The following is a 22,639-nucleotide window of genomic DNA, read 5'->3' on the forward strand; positions in this document are numbered from 1 at the left end:
CCCGGCACCTGTACACATGTGGACTGTGGGTGCTGGGTGCAGAGGCTTGTATATAGCCTGTGTTGAGTGGCTGTATCGTGCTGGTGTTGTCTGCTATTAAAGGAGCGTCGTGGCGCATGGACAAGCACCCTACCTGTGTTATTACTGTCCTTATTGTGGACCAGTTAGGGCCAAATCCCCTTTTGTGCAATACCCTGACTATCTATATATTTTATGGTTTGTTTGTTCATGTGCGCGTGTGTGTGTGTGTATGTGGTTTTTTTCTTCCTCAAAATGTGTTTTTTAAATTGTTTTTGTTGGATTATGGTATGACTGAAGTATTCACTCATTCTCTGTCCTTTGTGTACAAAGTGAATGTCGAGCTTACGAGTTACAGGCTATCGAACTAATTATGTCGAGCAGAGTGTTAGAGGCGGCCTGTGTAGCAGTGAAAAGCCCCATTTCCAGCTATTTCATCCGTCTGTTAGGTTCAGAGATTTGGTCTGCCCTTTTTGTGTGAATGTGGGCCTTTTTATTAATATTATTGTTATTATTATTATTATTATTGTGAATGTATATTTTCATGCGTGCGAATGTGTGAATTTCTTTTTTCCCCTTTTCTGTCTGTTTTTTAGCATTTCCATAGCAACCGTCAGTGTTTTCCCTTTCCTTGCACTCTATTTCAAAGCACCAATTCCCCTTTTCCACATCCAGCAGCTCTTTCAGCCAAAACCACACGCTTTATTTTTTCTGACTTTTGCTCTTTATGTTTTCAAGAATGGCTTTTTCTTTCTTATTGCTCTCTCTCGCTCGCTCTTTCTCTCTTTTTTATTCTAAATCGAATTATTATTATTATTATTGTAAAGTGTATCTGGAGAAATCCTTTGTGCATAATACTATAACTATACTATTATAGGTCTGTTACAGCCGGGTTGATAAGACGTGTTGAGAGCCAGCAGCTGAATTACCTCTCACTTCACACACACACACACACACACACACACACACACACACACACACACACACACACACACACAATAAGCACCAATACAGACTAGCTCCTTTTCCACCTCCCCCTTCTTCTCACTTTCTATTGTGCAGACACACACACACTAAACACAGAAGGACTGTTGCGTACTGTACAGTGATCTGAAGATGAGCTGGTTGCTCTCTGTGCAGTAGAGTTGATGTGTAGTGAAGCTTTGTGCACCTGGTCACACTATCTTACTCTGTGCCAAAATGTAGTGCAACAGCCGGGCTAGTCCTGTCTGGTCTGATTCCAATAAAACACTGAGCTGTCTACATCAATCCCAGACTACATTGTGTCTTTTTCTTATTGTTCTTTTCCCCTTCTTTGCTTTAATCGATTCTAACCTGCTGCTGTTCAGAGGCAAATCTGTGGGATGCTCAAAAGTTTATGTAAGAGAAGAAGAAGAGGGGAGGGAGGGTGGAGTGGAGGGAGGAGGAAAGAAGAGGGGAGGGAGATGCTTCTCATCAAGGCTGACCTATCATCACTTTTGGAGCCCTCTAGGTAATTTGCATGCCAAGGGGAGATGAGACTGTTTGGAATCCATTCAAGTCATCTGTGCAGCACTGTGGGTCTAATTGCCTGTCTGATGAACTAGTCTACCTGTGATGGTGCAAATTGCAGTGCAGAGATTCGCTGTTGTGCCGTGAACTCCTGCTGCCATCGCGCCTGCTTTCCTGAGCCGTCATTCACCATGCGAGACATCTGCGAGGCACGATGACAGCTGACAAGGAGAAGAGAAGGTAAAGCAGCGTGTTGCTTTGTTCATAGGGGCATTCATTTGGCAGCAATAAATCTTAATAGATCAAGTTTAAGTGAGTTGCCAGCTAACTGAGGTAAAGAAGTGAGGTCAAAGAGAGTGCTGTGGCCACTCTGGATGCCTCAGATCTTAACCACGGTGCACTGTTGACCTTCCACATCTCTTCATCAGTGGTGGGGGAACTATTAAAAAACAAAGACACTAAAAACTGCAAAAGATAGAATTCAAATACTTCAAGGTAAAGCTCTGGAATCAAATCTTTCAGTAGAAATGAGGCAATGTTAGCAGTAAAAACACTGAAGGTGAAGTAGGAATAAGCATGGAGATTGAAGAAGTGTCACATATTGAGAAATTCTCTAAACTCACACAGATTATGTCAAAAGTTCACAGTGTGATGAAGCTGAAACATGACTGTTTTTACAGTTCCTGTAAAGCTGAGGAACAATGTCACTTTATTTATTTATTTATTTTTCCTTACATCAGTTTGAACACAGAATCCAAGTCTGCAGAGTCACAACATTAGCAGGCAAAATGCAGAAAATGAACAATATTATCTTCCGATATCAAAGAGAGTACATTTTAAATAGTCTTTGAGAAAATGCACTTCATCCAGTATCATCTCACTTTTACTTTAGTGACTAAATGAGTGAGTTTTCTCTAGTTTATATGTATCTATGTTGTGTGCAGCATAGAGCATACTTGCAGTAAAATGGTGTTTATAAACTTACCTAACTTAATTTTAGGTAGTAAAATCTGATGTAAGTTTGATTGAGAGAAATTTAGTTCAGCCTTCTTTGCATTTCCTGACTTCTGCTTTCTGAAGAGCGATCAGCCGTGAGGCTGCTCGAAGGAGACGGCGAGTGGAGTCTGACGTGTTTGGGGATTTGTCTCGCCTCCTGCCGCTGCAGCCCTCCGTCAGAGCTCACCTGGACAAGCCCTCCGTCATTCGCCTGACCCTCAGCTACATACGCATGCACACACTGCTCAAAGGTAACAGCGCACATGTGAAGACATTTAACACCGTCTCTGACCTCTGTGTGTGAGATACACTCAGAGCAAACTGAATCACAAGGAGAAAAACACCACTTGAAGTCAGTAAATATACGCATTTACATATTTATGGCACCATTTATGTACTCGGCACTGATATTAGTTTGCAGGCTTTAGAGAAAATATAGTGAAATATAGAGAAAACCTTCAAATGATGTAAATGCTTTGTTTCCTTTATTTCTCCTGAAATCTGGGAAATTCATACAAAACACACCCCCCCCCCAAATAGCTCACAAAGTGTAGAGAACAAGCACAAAAATAGCTAAAACTGAAGTGTTAACAGTGCTGTTCAAAAATAATGTATTTCATAATACAAACAGATTTCCATTAAGGTGATATCCATAAATAAATACATGCAATTGGGCTGTTTAAACTATTTAATTCTTGCTGAGGTGTGTCTGGCCTATTTATTTATCAATCCATTATCCTGCCAAGGATCCCAGGAGTCTTTGTGTTTGCTCTGCGCCTGTCTTACAACAGTCAATCCATCCTCTTTAAATTCAGCTTGTGTTTGGGTTAAATTTGACCTGTTTTGACATTTGATAGCAGCAGAAATGCTTTAAATGTTTCTAAAGTGACCTAAAACACACAGAAAATGACTAACATGACTAACAGGTGCTAAAAATATTTTACAAATGGATCTTACATCAATTTTAGGGAATCCTGCAACTGTGCATGCCGTGTCTATGTGTATTTCATATGGGACAGTAGTGACAGTTCAAGGTGGACCTCAACACAATTGTATATGGTGTTTCTCTACTCAGTTTTAGCATTTAAAGTGTTTTCTTCCTCCAAGCCTCATTCACACATTCATACACAAGCCTTTTATCGAAACCCAGTTGCCGTTAACCACACATTCACACACTCATATTCATACTCTGATGGAAGTATTGGGGGGAGCTCATAGCTCTACCACCTGACCCAAAGAAATCTGCTAACAGAGTAAGAGTAAAACAGCATAAGAGTGATCATATATGGAGCACATAAGGAAGAGCGGCCGTACAGGGGTCACAGGATCTGTTGACACAAACACAAGATCTGAAATTTTTCGGCATGGCGGTGGAGTGGTTAGTACAGTTGCCTCACAGTTCCTGGTTTAAATTTCCTGTGTGGAGTGTACGTGTGCTCTCTGGGCCTTCAGGGGTTTCCTTCAGTTTCCTTTTGGCCCGTCTCCTCGTCTCCTCCCACGGTTCAAAGACATCCATGTTAGGTTAACTGGTGAGTCGAAACTGGTTGTGGATGTGAGGCAGAATAAAGTGCTTGAAGTAGATGGAATAAAGCGGTGTATTAATGTGTGGTTAAAGTGTGAGTTGTAGCTAAAAGTGCTTTGTGTGGTCAGAAGAACTAAAAAAGCACAACACAAATGCAAGGACATCACGTGAGCACCCACAACGGAGCAAAATAATCTAAAAATAAACAAGTTAGAATTAAAGTCTGAAATCAGTCTGATTCGAGTTGAAACTAACTGAGATTATGAAGCTAACCAAGCTGCCAGTTCAGTGAGTGTGGAAAACACACGTGTGAGTCCCACATGCAAGATTTCCTACTGATGCTTTTAATGTGCAGACTAATCCTTTTTTAAAGCATTTTGTGTGTTTCAACTAACAATTAATCTCTAATTAACACTGATAATTATAAATGGCAGTTTTAATGATGTAAGAGTGAGGAAATGGTTAACAGCTGTAATGGTTATATAATAAAGCTCAACAGTTCACGTTCAGTAAAATACATTTAAATCATTATGGCTGTCTTAGGACATAAGGTTTGGTGATTACAGTGTTTTTTCTCTTTTTCTCTTACATCTAATAAATAGATTAATCCTCTATTTATTACCATCACAGAGACTATTTGTACAGAGTTGTAGTTCTGAGTCAAATCTTGGCTCCACACTTGGACATGAAATATGAGCAGTATGAAAGGGTTATGTAAGGCCATGTGCAAATTCATGTTTTCATCCCTTCATCCCAGAATATTGGGTTAATTCAACTTGATTTAATATTTTAATATTATTATTATTATGTGGTTTTCAGTGCCCCACTTCCAGTGGCTCAGTGTCCACAAACCACTACCATAACTTAACCCCAACACCAAGTCTTAGCACGGCAGATATTTAAATATGTGTGAAAAACCAAAATGATTTAGTCACTCTGAAAATCTAAAACTCAAGCTGGTTCTCACAGAGCAGAGAAACACACCCTTTTTTGTTTTTGCTTTTGTTTTTGTCAAATTCTTTTTTCTTTTGTTTCCTGTGTGAGTTAATTTCACTCAGTCGTGCCGTTTAGATCATCAGTTCTCAAGAAAGCTAAAAACCACAATCTGTCAGTTCTGCACAGCCGTGTTGTGAGCAGACACCTCGGCCATCTCTTTAAAATTAGACACCTATAAAATTTGATGCTTTGCCGCACGTGCTGCATTTAGAAAACATCTGTCAATTGTATATACAAAAAATTAACAAGGGTTACACTATTCATAAAAAGGAACTGGACTAATAAAGACAAGTTAGGATAACAGGCTCGTGTAGTTTTTTCTGCTTACTTAAAAGGTTTTCAGATTAATACATTGTTAAAATGTGGAGATGCAAAAAAAAAGTGAAGAAAAAAAATTCAACGGGCTTGTGGGTTTTAGATTCAGATTGGTTTTAGAAAGAGGAAGTCTAAGATAACACAAGTACTAACAGCTGAAGCAAACACACAAAATGAAAAAGGAAACGCATCTTTTGTTATCCACTGAAAATGTAGACTAGAAAGCTTTGTCATATAAAAAACACTCTGTTTGTCTTAGAAAATGATGGGATAAATGCCGGGAGTAGGCACATGATAACATATCAGCAAGCGGTGGAAGGTGGAGATGAACAGAGCGGCTGTGACGGAGCACAGGACGAAGAGGAGAAAGACACAGAGGAATTCGAAGCCTCGCAGGAGACAAACATGTACCTGGGGATCTTGGAGGGATTTGTCATGGTCTTGTCCACTGAGGGAGACATGATCTTTCTGTCTGACAATGTCAGCAAGTACATGGGCCTGACTCAGGTAAATAAACCCACATATATTCTTACTATTCTTTTAAATAACCAGTAGGATTCAGGACTGAAATACTCTTCTATGTTTTCTCAAAGACTGAGTTGATGGGACACAACATTTTTGAATATACTCATCCCTGTGACCATGAAGAAATCAGAAGTAATCTGCGTCTAACAGCAGGTGGGTATTTGAACATCAAGGATATACGTTTTTCATATATGTTGGACACCATTTCAAAGCAAATATCTAATCAGCCAATCACACGGCAGCAACTCTGTGCATTTAGGCATGTAGATGTTGTCAAGGCGACCCACGGAAGTTCAAACTGAGCATTAAAACAGCAACTCAAATACCCACGCGTAGCATCCAAGACACGCAGAAGAGCATCTCTAAATCCACAACATGTTAATTTGAAGCAACTGGTTTACAGCAGCAGAAGACCACACTGGGTGCCACTTCTGCCGTACTCACCAAAATGGGACAAGGAAGATTATAAAAACATCACCTGCTCTGATGAGTGTCAGTTTCTGCTGCAACATTCACATGGTATGGTCATGATTTTGTGTAAACAACATTAAAGGATGGATCTATCCTGCCTTGAATCAACATTTCAGTCTGGTGGTGGACGTATAATAGTGCGGGGGATCTTTTCTCGTCACACTTTTGGCCCTTTATGACCCACTGAACCAAATGACGCACTTTAAACACCAGAGCCTATCTGACTATTTCCATTGAGCATGTACTGATGACAGGTTCTTGTCTCAAAGCTCAAATCATCTCAAGCTGGTTTCCTGAACATGAAAATGAGTTCACTGTACTCAAATAGTCTCGACAGTCACCACATCTCTTCAATGGAATGGGAGATTCCCATCATTGATGCGTAGCTGATAAACCGGCAACTAAAGAAGTTCTGAAGCCATAAAGGTGGTTTAGCATATTGTACCTAACAAAGTGTCCAGTGAGTATATAATCATACAGCTTTGTCCATGTGGCTAAATTAATTACTTATTTTTAGAGGAAGTTTGGTACGGTGAGAAGAGGGACTTTGTCATGAGGATAAAAAGTGCTCTGACTCACAGAGGAAGAACCGCCAACCTCAAGTCGGCTACTTGGAAGGTTCGTGAGAAACAGTATCGCTTAAAAATATCTTTTTTAAAAATGGCCCCCTGGTCTACATCATGATGATTTTTTATCACACCTCCCATTTCCAACTCTGTGAGTTCAGGTTCTGCACTGTCAGGGCCGAGCAAAGGTGTGCGTGGACCCGTCTGCAGTTTCCTGTCTGCTCCTGACCTGTCGGCCTCTGCCTCTCTCACACACCCTGCTCAGCAGATACACCTTCACCAGCCAGCACAGCATGGACATGAGGTTTACCTATTGTGACCAGAGGTGTGTACATGCATTCAACCAAAGGTGGAATTTGTTGTTTATTAAAAGGATTGTCTTTTTGTAATTACTCTTCAACTAGTAGCTTAGATTAATTAGTGCTTGTGAATAAGCGGAAATAAGTAACAACGGGAAAAAAACCCCAACAAAAAAACCCCCATGCAGAAGCATTTTTAACCACCATATATATTACTTTAATACATTTAAAATGAATGCAGGATGTTAAGTTGAAAAACAGGAACATGTCTGGTAATCTTATTATGCAGTGCTGGATATTATGAAATTATATTTTTTCAAAAAGGGACAATTTTCGAAGCCAATTCGGAGCCAATTTCGTTTAAAAACTGTGCTGCATTAAGTGTTCTATCTGAACCCTCAGCCAAGAAAGCTCAACCAAAAAATCGGCTACACTATACAGTTCAAACATTAAAGTAGAAATCATTAAAACAAGTTTCATTATGATTCTGGTTAGAAAATCCTGATATGTCATAGTTATAGCAGATTGGTAGTTAATAACCTTCAGTGTAACACATTTCAGGGCCTGACCTATGTTTATATAAACAACTCTGTGGTTATAATGCAAACCCTTGCCAGCTGAGAATGAGTGCACAGCATAATGTGTGACTTTATGAAAGCAGTGAATTGTAAACTTGCTTTTGGTGTTGGCTTTTGCACTTTTGTCATTGGAATTAAAGAAGAATGACTGTGCAGTTGTTTGTAAAGGCAACAGTGACTGGTTTATTAACATGATTTTAATCCTCAGTGTTGCTGACTTGCAAAATAAAATCATTTTGCCTCGTGTGTGTTTCTGTGTGTGCAGAGTGACTTCTCTTTTGGGCTACAGACCTGAGGAGCTGCTGGGCCGCTCCATCTATGATCTCTGTCACGCACTGGACACAAGATGTTTGAACAAAAATCATCTAAACCGTAAGCACTGACACACAGACACAGACGTGCACGCGCACACACTACACTCCTATAAATACTTAATTAACTAACTTAACGTATTTCCCCGCAGTGTGTCTGAAGAACCAGTCAGTCAGCGGTCAGTACAGGATGCTGGTGAAAGGTGGAGGTTACGTCTGGGTGGAGAGTCACAGTGCTGTCATCCCCAGCGTCCGACCCTCCAGGTCCAGACCTGGCATCCCCCAGCCGCTCTGCATCCTCAGCGTTACCTACGTCCTCAGGTGTGTGCATTATTTTTGAAACCGCTTTGATTTAGCATGGCCATCACAGTAAACATGTTATTGGCTTTATTTCTAACCAGATTGGTAGCTCCATTGTCACCTCCTGACCCAGGACCAGGCCCTATCTCTTAACCCAAATCAATTTTAAGAATCATTTCTGGTGGTTTACCCAGACTACAGTGATGCATTAACTTCCAACATGCGACTCTGACAATAAACGATCCTTTCAGTGATTAATGGTCAACCAATTTCAACCAGTCCACAAAAATGCCTACCACAGGTCTTTATAACATCCAGGGTGTTTGCACAACCTGGAGCACTGATGTCCCAAATGGAAACGTGCTAATGGGAAAGGGATTAAAAAAGGTGTTTGCAGGTAGATTTGTACGCCATAGCATCTATTATTTGTGAAGGGGAGAATATGAATCGAATAACTTAAAGCAACATATTATTATCTTTGAGGCTGTAACTAAGGATGATAAGTTATTGAAAATTAATTTGTTGATTATGTCTTAATGGAGAAATGTAGTATGATGACCTGTAGGGTTCCTCAGTAGTCTGGGCCTGGACCTCCTGTTTTCTTTATACATGTTACCCCTGAGGCATGTCATCCACAGCAATGGTGTGAGTTTTCCTTTTTATGCAGATGACACACAGATGCGCGTCTATTTTAACCTCAGTGACATTCTCTTAAAATCAAATCATTGAGTGACTGCATCCAATATATTAAATGCTGGATGATACAGAAGTTCTTGGAACAAAATACGGATAATTAAAACTGAAGTAATTGTTACTGGCCCCAGTGAATCTGACACGCTCACATGGACGCACCTGAACTCCGTGTCTGTAAAGTTGGGCCAGTACTGTAAAAACTTTGGCATCAGCTTTAACAACCAGGTCACACTGAATAACTTTTCAGTTCAGTTTTTCAGTCTCGTTAAAGTAGCTTAGGAAACTTATCAGCTCAGTTTTATTCAAAGGAAATCTAGAGAAAATCGCACATTTCTGGGTTGGATAAGTAAAACTCATTATACGCAAACTATTGCTGATTCGAACTGAAACTTCTTACTAAAATAAAAAAAACAACACATCACTCCCGTTCCGGCTTCACTTCACTGGTTAACTGTTAATTTTAGAACTGATGTTGTTGTTGAATTTTAAGGCCAGCTGGCATCTGACATATTTGCCTGGTTTAAAGCTGCTGGGCAACCCACAATCATCGGTTGAGAGTCAATGGTGATCTGGCTTTTTCTGTTAGGAGATCCATTCTTTGAGACAATCTTTCTTTGAGATAAGCTGTTTTTTTTCTCCATCTTGTCTCCCAAAGCACTTGGGAACTTTCTTTTAAAGAAATTCATAAAATATAAAATATCTCCTTTGCAAAAACTCAGATAAAAGTGAAAACTCTGAAGGTAGAATGTTTTTTTGTCGTTGCTGTTTTAATACAACTCAGAGTGCTGTTATTTACAGATGTTTAATATTGTGTGCATGTGTGTGTCACAGTGGTGTGGAGCAGCCATCTCTGCAGCTCTCCCTGGACCAGACTATCCACAGATATTTGAATTGAAATCGAGATCTGAAGAGATGTCTGCGAAACCCTCCGTCCTTCTGGGAGCCCTCATCGATTATTTCTATTAATCAAATTTCATTAAATTTTTGACTTTTAAAATCAGAGTGGCTGACTCTGTGTCTTGATGCAGATTATTGTATGCATTATTTGATGAAGAGTGTTTGGATTTAGACTGTTGTTTGTTAATTACATCCACAAACTTGTAAAAGGATGTTTTGTTAGTTCAGGTAGATATGTTGTTGTATTTGGAGTTTTTCCCTTCACAGTTTCTGTCTTACACTTTTGCAGAATTACTGCAGTATGACAGCTTCTCATTCTCTAAAACAAAAAACTGAAAGCCTAGGTGTAGACTGTGGTTGATAGTCAGTTGACGGGGTGTTCTGAGAGTTCAAATATGTTGATGAAAGCAGGCAGTTTGACTTTTTCTTGACCTCCCTGGGCCTGACCTTACTTCCTTTGGGGTTTCCTTCTGAGCCACCTGACACGTGGGGTGACATCTGACTGCCAGCCATAATGCAGCGCGCACACAGACACACAGACATGCACATACACACACATACAGGCTATATAGAGAGAGATACGCATTGTGCTGATGTGGAGATGTGAGTAGACGCAAGTCAAAGCCACAGCTTCCTGAATAGAAACACACGATAGGAAAGTTCTCATGGGAACTCTGTCAACTTTTAACCTCTTGGCCTCTAAATGCACGCAACACACACACACACACACACACACACACACACACACACACACACACACACACACACACACACACACACACACACACACACACACACACACACACACCAGGCTGTTTCGAGTTTCAGTTCAGTTAGTTTTACTACTATTGAATCAAAGTGAATCAAAACATTCACTGTAAATGAAAACAGTCCGAAAAATTACAAAGAACACATGATGAATATAGTTTTGTTAATAAGAAAATTATGAAAACCCCAAATTATTTCTCTGTGTCCGCTGTTCACAAACATATGTTGTTATACCAACATAGCACCTGCTGAATGAGCATGCTCTTCAGCTCCTCCTTTGCATCTCTGCTGTAACTGTGATCCAGGAAGCACTGATGTGGTTATTCATGGTGTCTAGACTTCTCTGGTAAAACATAACTGTGCTGAAAGTCGTTTTAGCCACCATAGTTATATATAAAACTAGTGTTTCACTGACTTTATTTCAGCATATGTTGAACCCTTTGAAGTTATAATGCTTTGTTACGCATCAAACCATTGTTTCTCAACATTTTTTAGCGATGTACCCTGAGCTTAAAATACTTTTTCCACCAAGTGCAACCTCAAACCAAAAACAGAAAAGAAAAAAATGTGAGAGATGAAAAAGAACCCCCATAACTGCGTATAACATTAGATTAACAAGAAGATGATATCATAGGTGTACAATCGGAGTCTCTCTGCTAAGTTGTGCTTAAATTGAATGACAAACATGGGCTGTTTTTTCACCAAGGATCTTAGTCATCTGTAAACAAATGTCAGTTGCTTTCACCTTTTGTGAGGCTTAACGGCCGTTGACTTTGTCATAACATTGGAAACAGAACTTTCCAGACTTATTTTTCATTAAACTTACAATTTATTTCATAACTTGGGGGAACTTGAAAGCAAAAACTGACATAATCGAGACTATCTCAAAAATGATGCTCTTATTTGGGGAAAACTCAGCAAAGGACATTGGCTGTCTCAGTGTTGGAAGAAGATGCAGTCTCCCAGCATATTCATCTATGATGCTAAAAGAATCAAGTGCCTCCAGTGCTGATAGCCTAAAGGGAAAAAGGTGGCACATACACGAAAATGGTTCTGATTAAGCACGTTTGTTGACATGACCAGAATAAATTTAGATTTTACAACTTTTTCCTGTAGTTTTGTTCAAGTTCTGCCCATTTAGCTTTGGGTAATTAGCACTGGAAAATACTGGCTCCAACTGATAACTCTGGTCATTAGATTTTTTTTTTTAATGGAAGGTTTCTTTGCAAAGGTAGTTCTTGTTAAATCTGGGAAAGTAAAAACAAGGAAATGTAAAAGTCAAACGCTGTCTGCGAGTTGGAATTTGCTAATTCATTCAGTATGTGGAGTAAAAGCTCTTGTTACAAAACAAACAAACAAAATAACAGCTTGTCATTTTTTTAGAGCTTTGTCACTAAGTGGTATGACAGAATAACAGAAACAGAATAAACAGAAACACAATATCACAGCAGATGTGAAGGTAAAATTATTAATCAAGCAAATATTTAATGTTTTAACTAATCTTATCTCTTGTCCCACTATCCAAACATATGAAACCAAATTTATGTTTTAATGTTATTTGTACATTTTCTTTCACATTTTCTTGGCTCAGGAAGCTCATTGCAGTTTCAAAGTAGAAGGCCTGCAATGATTTGCATTCTCATCCTCACACTGATGCAGTGACACCAGAATGTGGGAACAATGTTTGCACCATCTAGTGTTGAATGCTAGTCACTGAAGCAAACCCAGTCGCAGTGTTAGTTGAAACTTTCATCAGTCTTTTTAGTTTTGGCTACAGCTTAATGTTCTGCATGGATCAAAACCATCTCATGTGACTTGTGATTCTGGAAAGCATCCAACAACAATAGTTTTTATTTACGTGCTCATAAAAAGCACAATAAAAAAACATTCATATTACTTTTAATGTGTATTTACCTTTTTACTATCCGAAACTTATGGATAGATTTAATGAAAGAGTCACCTGAGGTAGAGCTTTTCTGGATTCTTGAAGAGAATCTGAGAGGATTATTTTGCTAAATTGTACATTTCTTATCATAACTACAGTGGCCCTGAGAGGTCTTTTAAGCATGTCACAGCTAGGGATGGGTATCGAAACCCGGTTCTTGTTGAGAACCGGTTCCCACTGTTTCAATTCCTTGGAATTGTTTGCCATTTTTGCAAACGATTCCCTTATCGATTCCAGTCGCCCCGAATGACGTCATCACGTTGCGGAGCGTCATTTACCTGGCAGGAAACACGGCGCGTAAGCGGCTCAAACGCTCAAAAGTTTGGTTATACTTTACGAGAACGGATGACAACAGGGCAACTTGCAATACTTGCAAAGTAGATATTTAATTTAAGGGAGGAAACACTGCGAATATGCAAAAGCATTTGCTCACAAAACACGTGATGACCTTAGATGAATGTCGTGTTTTTAATTCCGCTCCGGACTCGTGAATCTCAACCCAGCAGCAGCGGTAACGTTTGCACGTCCTCTCCCGTTAATGCGGCAGGTAAATAATCAACTAACAGTGCATATTATGTTAGTGCGATCTGCCTTATTACAAAACCTGCCATTACTGAGCATTTAGGTGACCATGATGAGAGAGACAGAGTCTGGCTGGCTCAGATGCTGGCAGCTCTCGCTGCAGTCTACCGGTAGCGTCTCCTTTCAGGCCAGGATAGACGAATGTCACCCAGCAGTGACTAAGTTTGTGGTAAAAGGCTTGAACGCATTTGCCACAGCAGATGCCCCCGATTTTCGGTAAGTGAATGTGTTTAATTGTAGGCAGGGACATTACTGGATATTCTTGTGCAATTGCTACAGAATAATTCATGTTATACTTTGTTACTGCTACAGAAGAATATTTATTTTATTATTTTACATTTACAATTTTTTTCCCCGGGGACCCTGTGACACCCCATTGAAGAGCCGTAGGCTGTGGATCTCTTAAGATCTCACTGTTGGGTTTGTAAGGCCATGTTACTCCTAAATTTCTATCTTGTTCAAAGAGAAGATATAAAACAAAGTTCTAAGCTAATCGACCTTAGTGTTCTCCTTTTTTAAAGAGAATCGATAAGAGAATCGATAAAGAATCGAATCGTTAAACAGAATCGAAAATGGAATCGGAATCGTGAAAATCTTATCAATACCCATCCCTAGTCACAGCGAAATCCTTCACGTTTTAGTTTTTGACACTTCCGCAGCTTTTCTGCCACATTATTGTTTCCCTTAAATCACTTCTGTTGTGCATTTTTCCAAGTGATTAAGTTGCATTGCGTTCGACCTCCCAGGGCTACTATACATGTCTTTACAAAGACCTTTCAAATATACAGTAATACGAAAGATATCTGACGTTTTCTTTAGCTTATTAGACTAATAAATCACAAATTAATCCCACTCCAGAAAATCTTTGAATCCATTGAGTACATTTTGCATGGAACATAACTACCTGTTCGCAATGCAAAAAGTGTTTCTTCATATGCTATTATGTGTAAAGACCCTCAGGTTATCAACTTCCTGAAACAAGTTGTTTTTGTTCTCTTCTGACTGAGAACAAACAGGTCTGAATAGCAGGTGGGCGGACCCCCCTGTGCTTACAGTGCTTGAAATGACCATATTAAGAATATCTGCTCTCAGTGACATCATAAAAATCCAAGAGCCCTCAGAGTTGTCTGAATCCTGAGCCTTAGACTCACAGACGTTAATTGTAAATCTTACTATTATTATTGTTATTATTAATTAGGTTTTGGCCATCCACCTTTTTTAAAAGCATGTATACAGAAACCAATGAAAAGTGAAATAGGCCAACTTAAAAACAAATTAAAGGGAATTGAAGATCAGTAACATTAATAACCAATATAAGTCCATATTTATAAATATTGATTCTTTAATGAAGGATATCATAACATACGCAGCAATCACAACATCATGACATAACACCATAATCAAAGAAAACATGGGGAAATAATATTTTGTAATCTTTTTCAACATGCTATAGTTCATCAGATTTATTAGGTGTACTGTAACCATATTGGTTGTCAAGGTGACCCAGATGACCGTTGCTGCCTTGCACATTGCTTCAGAGCCCTGTTCACTGCGGTTTCACCAAGTGTTCAGCCACACAGAGTGGAGATAAGAGGTGGAGGAGGCAGAGTCCAGTTTCGTCAGATCCCATTTTACATTCTAGTTTCACAACGTTCTCACGCAGGAAGGCAGGAAGACCAGGTTTAAACTCATATGTGCTTCCTGGGAGAGCAACACATGAGTCCTCTGGGTCTAGCCCTGTTTACGTCAAGCCCCCATTACCTTTTCCTACCCTCTTCTCCTCCCCCGACACACCCCTATGGTTGGGTGGGTGTTGTCAGGCCCTCAGCCAATGACATTACAGCGAATACCCTTTGAACAAGCCACGATAAATCAATCTGTGTCACTGGAGGGAGGAAAACAGGCAGAGGGAAGGATCTTAAAGATAAACTGGAAAGCATTGCTATAGTGATGAGAAAGAACTTTGCACTAATATCCTAATGAAATGAAGACCTACAGTTTCATGTAACTGTTAGTAATTATTTTATTGTGGAATTATAAAAACATATCTAGATGGAAAAGTGCGTGAAAACAGATATGAATGAAAGTGACCTCTGGTGGTCTGTTCAAAGTTCTCGGACTGATTTCGGTTTTACGTGTCAGCCAAAGAACAGGATTCACTGCCAAAGAAATAACCACGACTTCCTTACATTTTGCATTTATATGTTTTGCTTAGTTGGTTAGAAAATGAAGAAACTTGTATCTTAAATCTCACAACGCAGTCTTATGCAGTGATGACAACTGTGTGCTTAATGGAAGAAACTGTCTGCAAGTTGGAATTTGCTACTTCATTCAGTATGTGGAGTAAAAGCTCTTGTTACAAAACAAACAAACAAAATAACAGCTTGTCATTTTTTCAAAGATTTGTTACTGTGTTACATGACAGTTGTGCATGGACAGGAAAGTTGGGAGAGAAGAACTATGTATATGTCACACTGTGGTTAAATGGTGAGTAGGTTTGCAATCTGTCTAATCAACAGATATTGCCTGAGAATTTATATGTCTGGTTTTTCAGGCTTATGATGCGGCAACATGTATTACTTCAGTTATCATCTGTTTGTGTAAGATCTAAGATGTGTTTCTTATTGTTCTTGTTGGTCACAGTCATGTGACCTGTCACAGGTGATTTAAGATGTGTTTTACTGTCTGAAGAAGAGCAAGTATGCTCAAAATGTTACAAGGTGCTAGAGGCGATAAATAAGCTAATTTGAGACGTGCCCCGTATGATGGTGAGAATGTGCCTGGATTTTTTTTTATCCTGTTTTAGAGGGTAAAGGGAAGACAGCAAATGGCCTGAGCCAGATTCACATTATGTATTTTTATTATTTAGTTCCAAGGTACAGCACTTTGCATCATCTGTGGTGGTTTTAAAGTGCTTTATAAATAAAGATGCTGATGAATTACTCAAACCAACCTGTTTGACACCCAACAATCATGTCGTGTTCTAACTCACTTAAATCCCATTTCTTCCCAATCAGATGCTTGGTTTGAATTTACTATCATGTGACTTGCTGATTTGCATTTTGTATCTTTAAATTTGATGATGTGGAAGATCTTGCTCTTCTCTTTTCATTTTTTTCTGTACCTGAATGGGATTGAATACATCCACAATCCTTTAGCTTCAGTTGTATATACAGCTTAAGATTATCTTTACTGCTGTTTTCTTACCTAACAAAATGGAGACAGAGAGCAAGCATGAGTGTTCAGCCTAGGGTATGACCTTTCTCTCCTGCCTGTCGTACAAAACTAAAATCCAGCCTCATTCCAGCTTGATGTTTGTGTTACCCTTACCATTCGATAAAGCTGTACCACAAAAACAGAACAATAGAAGGATAACGACTACTGGATGAGTGATTACTCTCGATTATATTTTCTAAATGACAACAGAGTGACAGTACCAGAAACTGAAAGCATTCAGATTTGAAGCCTGATCAACCTCATATGTATTTGGACATATGTTGCAAAATTAACTACTATTCAATATGCTTTTCATATTCTGTCTCCTCTGTTTATGCATATGGATGAACATTTGCACATGCACGCAGAAAGTGAATCTAATCTTATCTTATGTGCAGAGTCCACATGTGTAAGCACAGGTCGTTCAGACAAGCTCAGCACTGGTTCTTTGTAGAGTAGCGGATCATTTACACACACATATGTTTGTGTGTATGCGTGTAATTATGTCAGCATGTTAGGAAAGGTCGTCACGCTATCTTGGTTGTGCTTTATCAATGGGAGTGAATCGAGTGTCATGTTTAACGAGTAAAAGTGTGGAGCATTAGCATTTTTATAAATTTATGTTGATATAATGGCTACTGCTGTGAAGTGAGACAGAGATTTACAGCAGATATATCTCTAAATCGCACTCCATTGGGTCTGACTGTTTTTTATGTTTTATGCATAAAATACCAGAAAAAGCTTCGCTGATCGGAAGATCAGCAGGTTGTTCCCGTGATACCCCCCTGCCCTTCTGCTGACTCAAGAGACAACTTGAGCAACCTGGTAGTGACGTCAAACTCTGTGGAGGACACCAGGACAGCCTCACCTCCACAGACACACACAAATTAAGTACTATTTAAAAATACAACAGATCCTTTGTACTCCTTTTGTTCATAGGTCCATAAATTTTCAACCCACTCAAAATTTGTATTAGAAAAGAACAGAAGAGTAATTTTGGAAAATTATTACATGTATCTGTTTAGAGTAGAGTTTGCATGTTGTCCCTTTGCCTGCATGGGTTTCCTCTGAATGCTTTTGAATACATCCTCTCACAGACCAGAGACATGCTTGTGATTCTAACTTGGCCATGGATGTAAGTATGTAACAGAGTGCTGAATGGTTAAAATTTGACACGTCTAAAGCGCTCTGAGTGGTCATAAGATTAGATAAGCAGTATAAATCTCAGTGCATTACATTAACTTACACATTTAAGGACTAAGCACATGGTAAAATATGAATAAATAGTGGAAAATGGAGAAGATTGGAGCATTTTATGTGGGGGATGGGATTAAGAGGAAAATTCAAGTCCTCGGAGGAGACAAACATGTACCTGGGGATCCCGGAGGGATTCGTGATGAATTTGCGACCTAATGTCATTCACACATGTGCAAACCACGAGTTCCCAAAATTATGACTTTAACCACAAACAGCTGCACAGATAAACTTGCAGGAACAGCATTCATGCATAGACAGATCACAAATAAAAGGTGGGCGTTTTGCTTGTAGAATGACATTTGTAGGGACGACGGCGTATCAACAAAACTGCTAGGTCTACAGGTGCTATATTATTAGGTTTTAGTTTAGTTTTTTTCCTGTATCAGCTCTTGAAATCCAGTGTTGAAACTGTCAAAAACCAATCATTTGCTGTCAAAACTGCAAATTTTAAGCTTTTATTCTCAGCACGCTGGTGAATCTCACCTGAATGTCTCAGTTTGCAATGTTGCTCTACCTCTTTGGTCAAGATTAATAACTAAATTGCTGGTGGTCCTCCAGCAATTTAGTGCCACTAAACATGGGCTTATGCTGACTTCCAGTCGAGCAAGAGGACAACATGAACCAGGAGTCCTATTATAGCTTTGTCAAGGGAGGGCAAGGTGTGGATGCATCGCATTTAATGTCTGGTGGCACGAATTAGGCCATATCTATAAACCTTAGCTTTGCTTTATGTTCTTTCTTTATATATTTCTTGGGCTTACAGCCTTTGTTGTGAGACAACAGCGGTGAGAAGACAGGAAAGCTGGTGAGAGAGAAAAAGGGGGGAAATTTTAACCAGGCTATTTAAACATGTTTATGTTTTTGATTTAAACAAAGGCTATGTCATAATGCCATATTGCAAAGGCAATATGGCATTATGACATACTGGCCACCGGTTAAACCTAGTGAGCCAGACTTTCACTCTGTTTTGTATTATTTCTTACTCTGAAATGAAAGCATGCTAAATATGAAAACAAACAGAAGTGATAAATTGGCTTTAGTTTCTTTTTCACATTATTCAACTGAATCTGACAATAATTATTTGTGCTAACTGTCACAAACTGGAAATGACCAGATCACTTCCCTCATTAATTATTGATGCCTGTGACTGAGGTTAATGACTGATTCAGGCACAATGGGCCTTTTGAATATCTCGCGTCTGACTCACCCTCTCGCTTCTCTCATGGCTGCGTGTCGCTCGCCCAGCAGATCAGGGAACTGCTGATGACAGCAGACGAGGCAGAGAGATTCTTTGATCAAACCACAAAGTACAAAACTATATCACTGTGGCCCCTGAACAAAAGCTAATGAATGACCAGGCTGGTGCTCGTCGTGTAGCTGCAAGCTTGCTGTCAAGATTAATGTCTTGAGGTTTTACTTAGAAGGGAAGAAAAACAAACAAACAACAAAGACTCATTCATAATTTGAACCATAAACAAGAAATAAACTTGTTTACTTGTTACCTAAATGGGCTTCAAATATTACAGCTTCCTCCAGCCTAACATGAATTTATTACAGAAACTAATGGAGTTGCAATATGGCATTTCAGATCTTTAAATCTCTGCAGTCTTCGTATCTGAATCGTTCCTGACAGAAATATTTAATTCTGCGTTCTTCTTAACCTTAAAGTGGAGTGGTGGGGTCATTTATGACATATTCATATACTGTTGTAATATTTTTTGATTCTAACAGTGCTGTCAGTCTACGTCTTCTACAACCTTTCAGGGTTTGTTACAAATTGTTTTGGTTTTTTTTTTCAATATATAAGATTTGATTCAATTGTAATTTTGCACTTATAATCACTACATTGTAACATTTTGAAGGTAACCATGGCTGAAAGTCCTATAACCAGGTTCAGAAATATGTTGAAATGCATGCAGGACAGGCTGTGGACAAACTTGCTGTTATCAGTGATTTTTGGAAAAGATTTGTTGCCGTTACACAAATACTATAACCCCAGCACTGATCTTTGTGTAAGATAAACAGTTGCAGACTGGTGCAGTTTAGTTGTATCTCTTCTAAATCAGCCGCAGCAGAAAAATCTGGGAGAACTGTGATAGCAAAAAAAACAAAAACATAATTAAATACATGTAAACATTTTAAAATATCTGTACTAGTCATTCTATAATAATACTCCAATTCATTTAATAACATAATAATATACACATAATAATCGGTATCAAGACATCACTTTAGAACTGATTTCCAGTCTTACTGCTCACTCTTTGTGGTCTCTTACCATGTTAAATACATCCCCTGAGTAATACATAAGGCTGCTGAGATTCCCAGGCAGAAGTAGATGCCTTTTACCAATCAGAAGAAACCAGGATGGAAGAGTCAGTGCCGCTCCTTAAAACACACGCTCAGCTGCTGTAGTTTTATACAACATTTGGTTTTCTTTCTATGGTTTATCCAGCACCGACCTGAGGCATAAGCAAACTAAACAGCTGCTTGGAGGCTCTAGAGCACTTGAAATGTCACACAAGAAGGTTTGATGATAACTGAGAAGAATACAGTGTTATTGAACTAGGAAAGGGAGGAGGAAATGTTGAGATCCTTAGATAGATGGAAATTTTAAAAAAGAGGAAGAGAAGAGGAGCAAAAGTGTGTAGGTGTTGGTAGGTCTTCCTGATTTCTCAGGTTTTTGCATATTTGTCACACTTACATGTTTTACATCATTAAAAAAAGACAAAGATAAACAGTGTAAATACAAACGCTGTTTTTATAGGATGATTTCATTTGTGAAGCAAAAAAGCCACCCAAACCTAGCTGGCTCTATGTGGAAAAACTAATTACCCTGTACACCTAATAACTGGTTGTGCCAACCTCAGCAGCAAGAACTGCAATAAAGTGTTTGAGATAACCAGTTACAACCCAAATGCACTTGAGCTTCAGACTGGCCGTTCTCCTTCTAGGAAAGGGCAGAATTCATGGTTCCATTAACAGCAAGTTTTCCAGCTCATAAAGCAGCAAAGCAGCCCCACCCCATTACACTACCACCACCATGGTTGACAGCCTATATGTTCTTTCATGAAATGCTGCCCTTGAAACCTTCCAAAAAAGTTTAACTTTTTTCTCGACATTCGACAGAACATTTTCCCTATCGTTCTGGGGATCATCAGGATGCCAAGAATCCCTCGTCTGGCATTTGACAGATTGTGTTTATTTTGGTCAATGGTGGCTTTCTCATTGGAATTCTCCCATGGATGCTAACTCTCCCCACTCTCTTTCTTATTGCTGAATCATAAACACTGTCTTTAACTTCAAGAAAGAAATTAAGCAGCGGCAGAATAGTTTCTGACAGCACTGAATATGGCATTATCCTGATGAAAACCAGTTTATGTTTTATATTAGATATAATTTTGCACCGATCTATATGCCTGATTACTCAAGAGAGAAAGAGGAGGCTCGTGCCGGTTATTTGTGCCCGGACCTTTTCTTTTCACTGGAAATATAAAACAACGGTTCAAACCCGGGAGCGCGCACTCTTAACGGTTTGTAGTGATGGGTCGTTCGCGAACGAAATGGCTCTTAGAGCCGGCTCTTTGACGTGAACGACGCGAGCCGGCTCCTTATCGCGAGCCGTCACGTGGGTTTTTTTTTTTTTTTTTCTCTCAGCCTCTCTCTCGCACTTTTTTCCCGCTTCACTCTGCACGCGAGCCTTGTGCTTTACGCTGGGCAGAGGGGGGAGGGGCGGTAGTTACACTCAGTAGCACAGGAACAGAGCCAGAGAGAGAGAAAGAGAGGCAGGGACAACAACATTAGAAAGGTATAGTAATCATCCACAACTATTTTCGGTTGCAGATGATAAAGGATTGAGAAAGTTTATTCATGCAGGTCCATATGACAGAGAATATGCATGTTCTTTTAGTTTTCATATTATAATTTATATTTAATTGTGTTGTGGTTTGCAGTGTTTTGTGTTCTTTTCACTTTAAATTTGTGAAAGGAAAAAGCTGAAAATTTAAATAGTTAAAACTTGAAATGTGAATAGTTGATTTTTGTATTATATGATTTATTTATTACATTTTATGTGGAGTGAATAAATAAAAGTATATTTACGGTGGCCCCTAGAGACAAAGCACATACAAACTTCAAATCACGTACGAACTCTGAAGCATGTACAAACTCCAAAACACGTAAAAACACGTACAAACTCCAAAACACGTAAAAACTCCAAAACACGTAAAAACACGTACAAACTCCGAAGCACGTAAAAACTCAGAAGCACATAAAAACTCAAAACACGTACAAAAGACAACAGAAGTGCTCCAGGATGCTGGGCGCAGTGTTGAGCCTTTGTTATCTTGTGGCTACACAAGCCAGCAAGTACCAACGACCGGATTTGATGTGTGGTAATAACAGGTAAATGAACTTTTTTTTAAATTGTTTGAATATATATATGAGTGCCTGTGTATAAATACACAAACAATACACACATGCTTTCAATTGTGTAATTTAAGTGATCTAGTAGCTCTGCTTTGGAAGTTCAGTTCATGCTAGAAATGTGTTTTGGAGTTTGTACGTGTTTTGTCTCTAGGGGCCACCGCATATATTTATATATAAACATATATAAATAAAACCACTTGTTTTTACGTTAGTAATTCCTTTTGTGCATAATTTTATATTATTGTTAATAATAAATTAATTAAAGCAACAAAACAACCCGAAGAGCCGGTTCGGAGCCGAAAGAGCCGGCTCTTTTTAGTGAGCCGAACCGAAAGAGCCGGATCTCTAAAAAAAGCCGGAAATCCCATCACTAACGGTTTGGCAATTGCGCGTACCCATGTAGGCCCTCCTCTTCCGCGTGCGTCTGGGAGAGCCTCAGTTGGTGTGGTCGGCTCGCGCTGCCTT

At 39.2% G+C, this 22,639-nt stretch overlaps 1 protein-coding gene across 1 annotated transcript; it reads left to right on the forward strand.

Annotated features, from left to right (window-relative positions):
- The first annotated feature begins 1,723 nt into the window (after positions 1 to 1,723).
- Positions 1,724 to 9,976, forward strand: LOC146626921 (endothelial PAS domain-containing protein 1-like). Its single transcript, XM_085360271.1, has 9 exons — positions 1,724 to 1,749; positions 2,590 to 2,756; positions 5,598 to 5,845; positions 5,932 to 6,016; positions 6,852 to 6,952; positions 7,062 to 7,225; positions 8,043 to 8,149; positions 8,241 to 8,409; positions 9,913 to 9,976. Exons 1-9 carry the CDS (start codon positions 1,724 to 1,726, stop codon positions 9,974 to 9,976), a joined length of 1,131 nt encoding a protein of 376 aa, XP_085216397.1.
- Positions 9,977 to 22,639: the final 12,663 nt, after the last annotated feature.

The sequence above is a fragment of the Diplotaxodon limnothrissa genome, linkage group LG8, assembly GCF_057381915.1.
Source record: "Diplotaxodon limnothrissa isolate DT_005_m linkage group LG8, D_limnothrissa_male_GT1.1, whole genome shotgun sequence".
Classification (NCBI taxonomy): Eukaryota; Metazoa; Chordata; class Actinopteri; order Cichliformes; family Cichlidae; genus Diplotaxodon; species Diplotaxodon limnothrissa.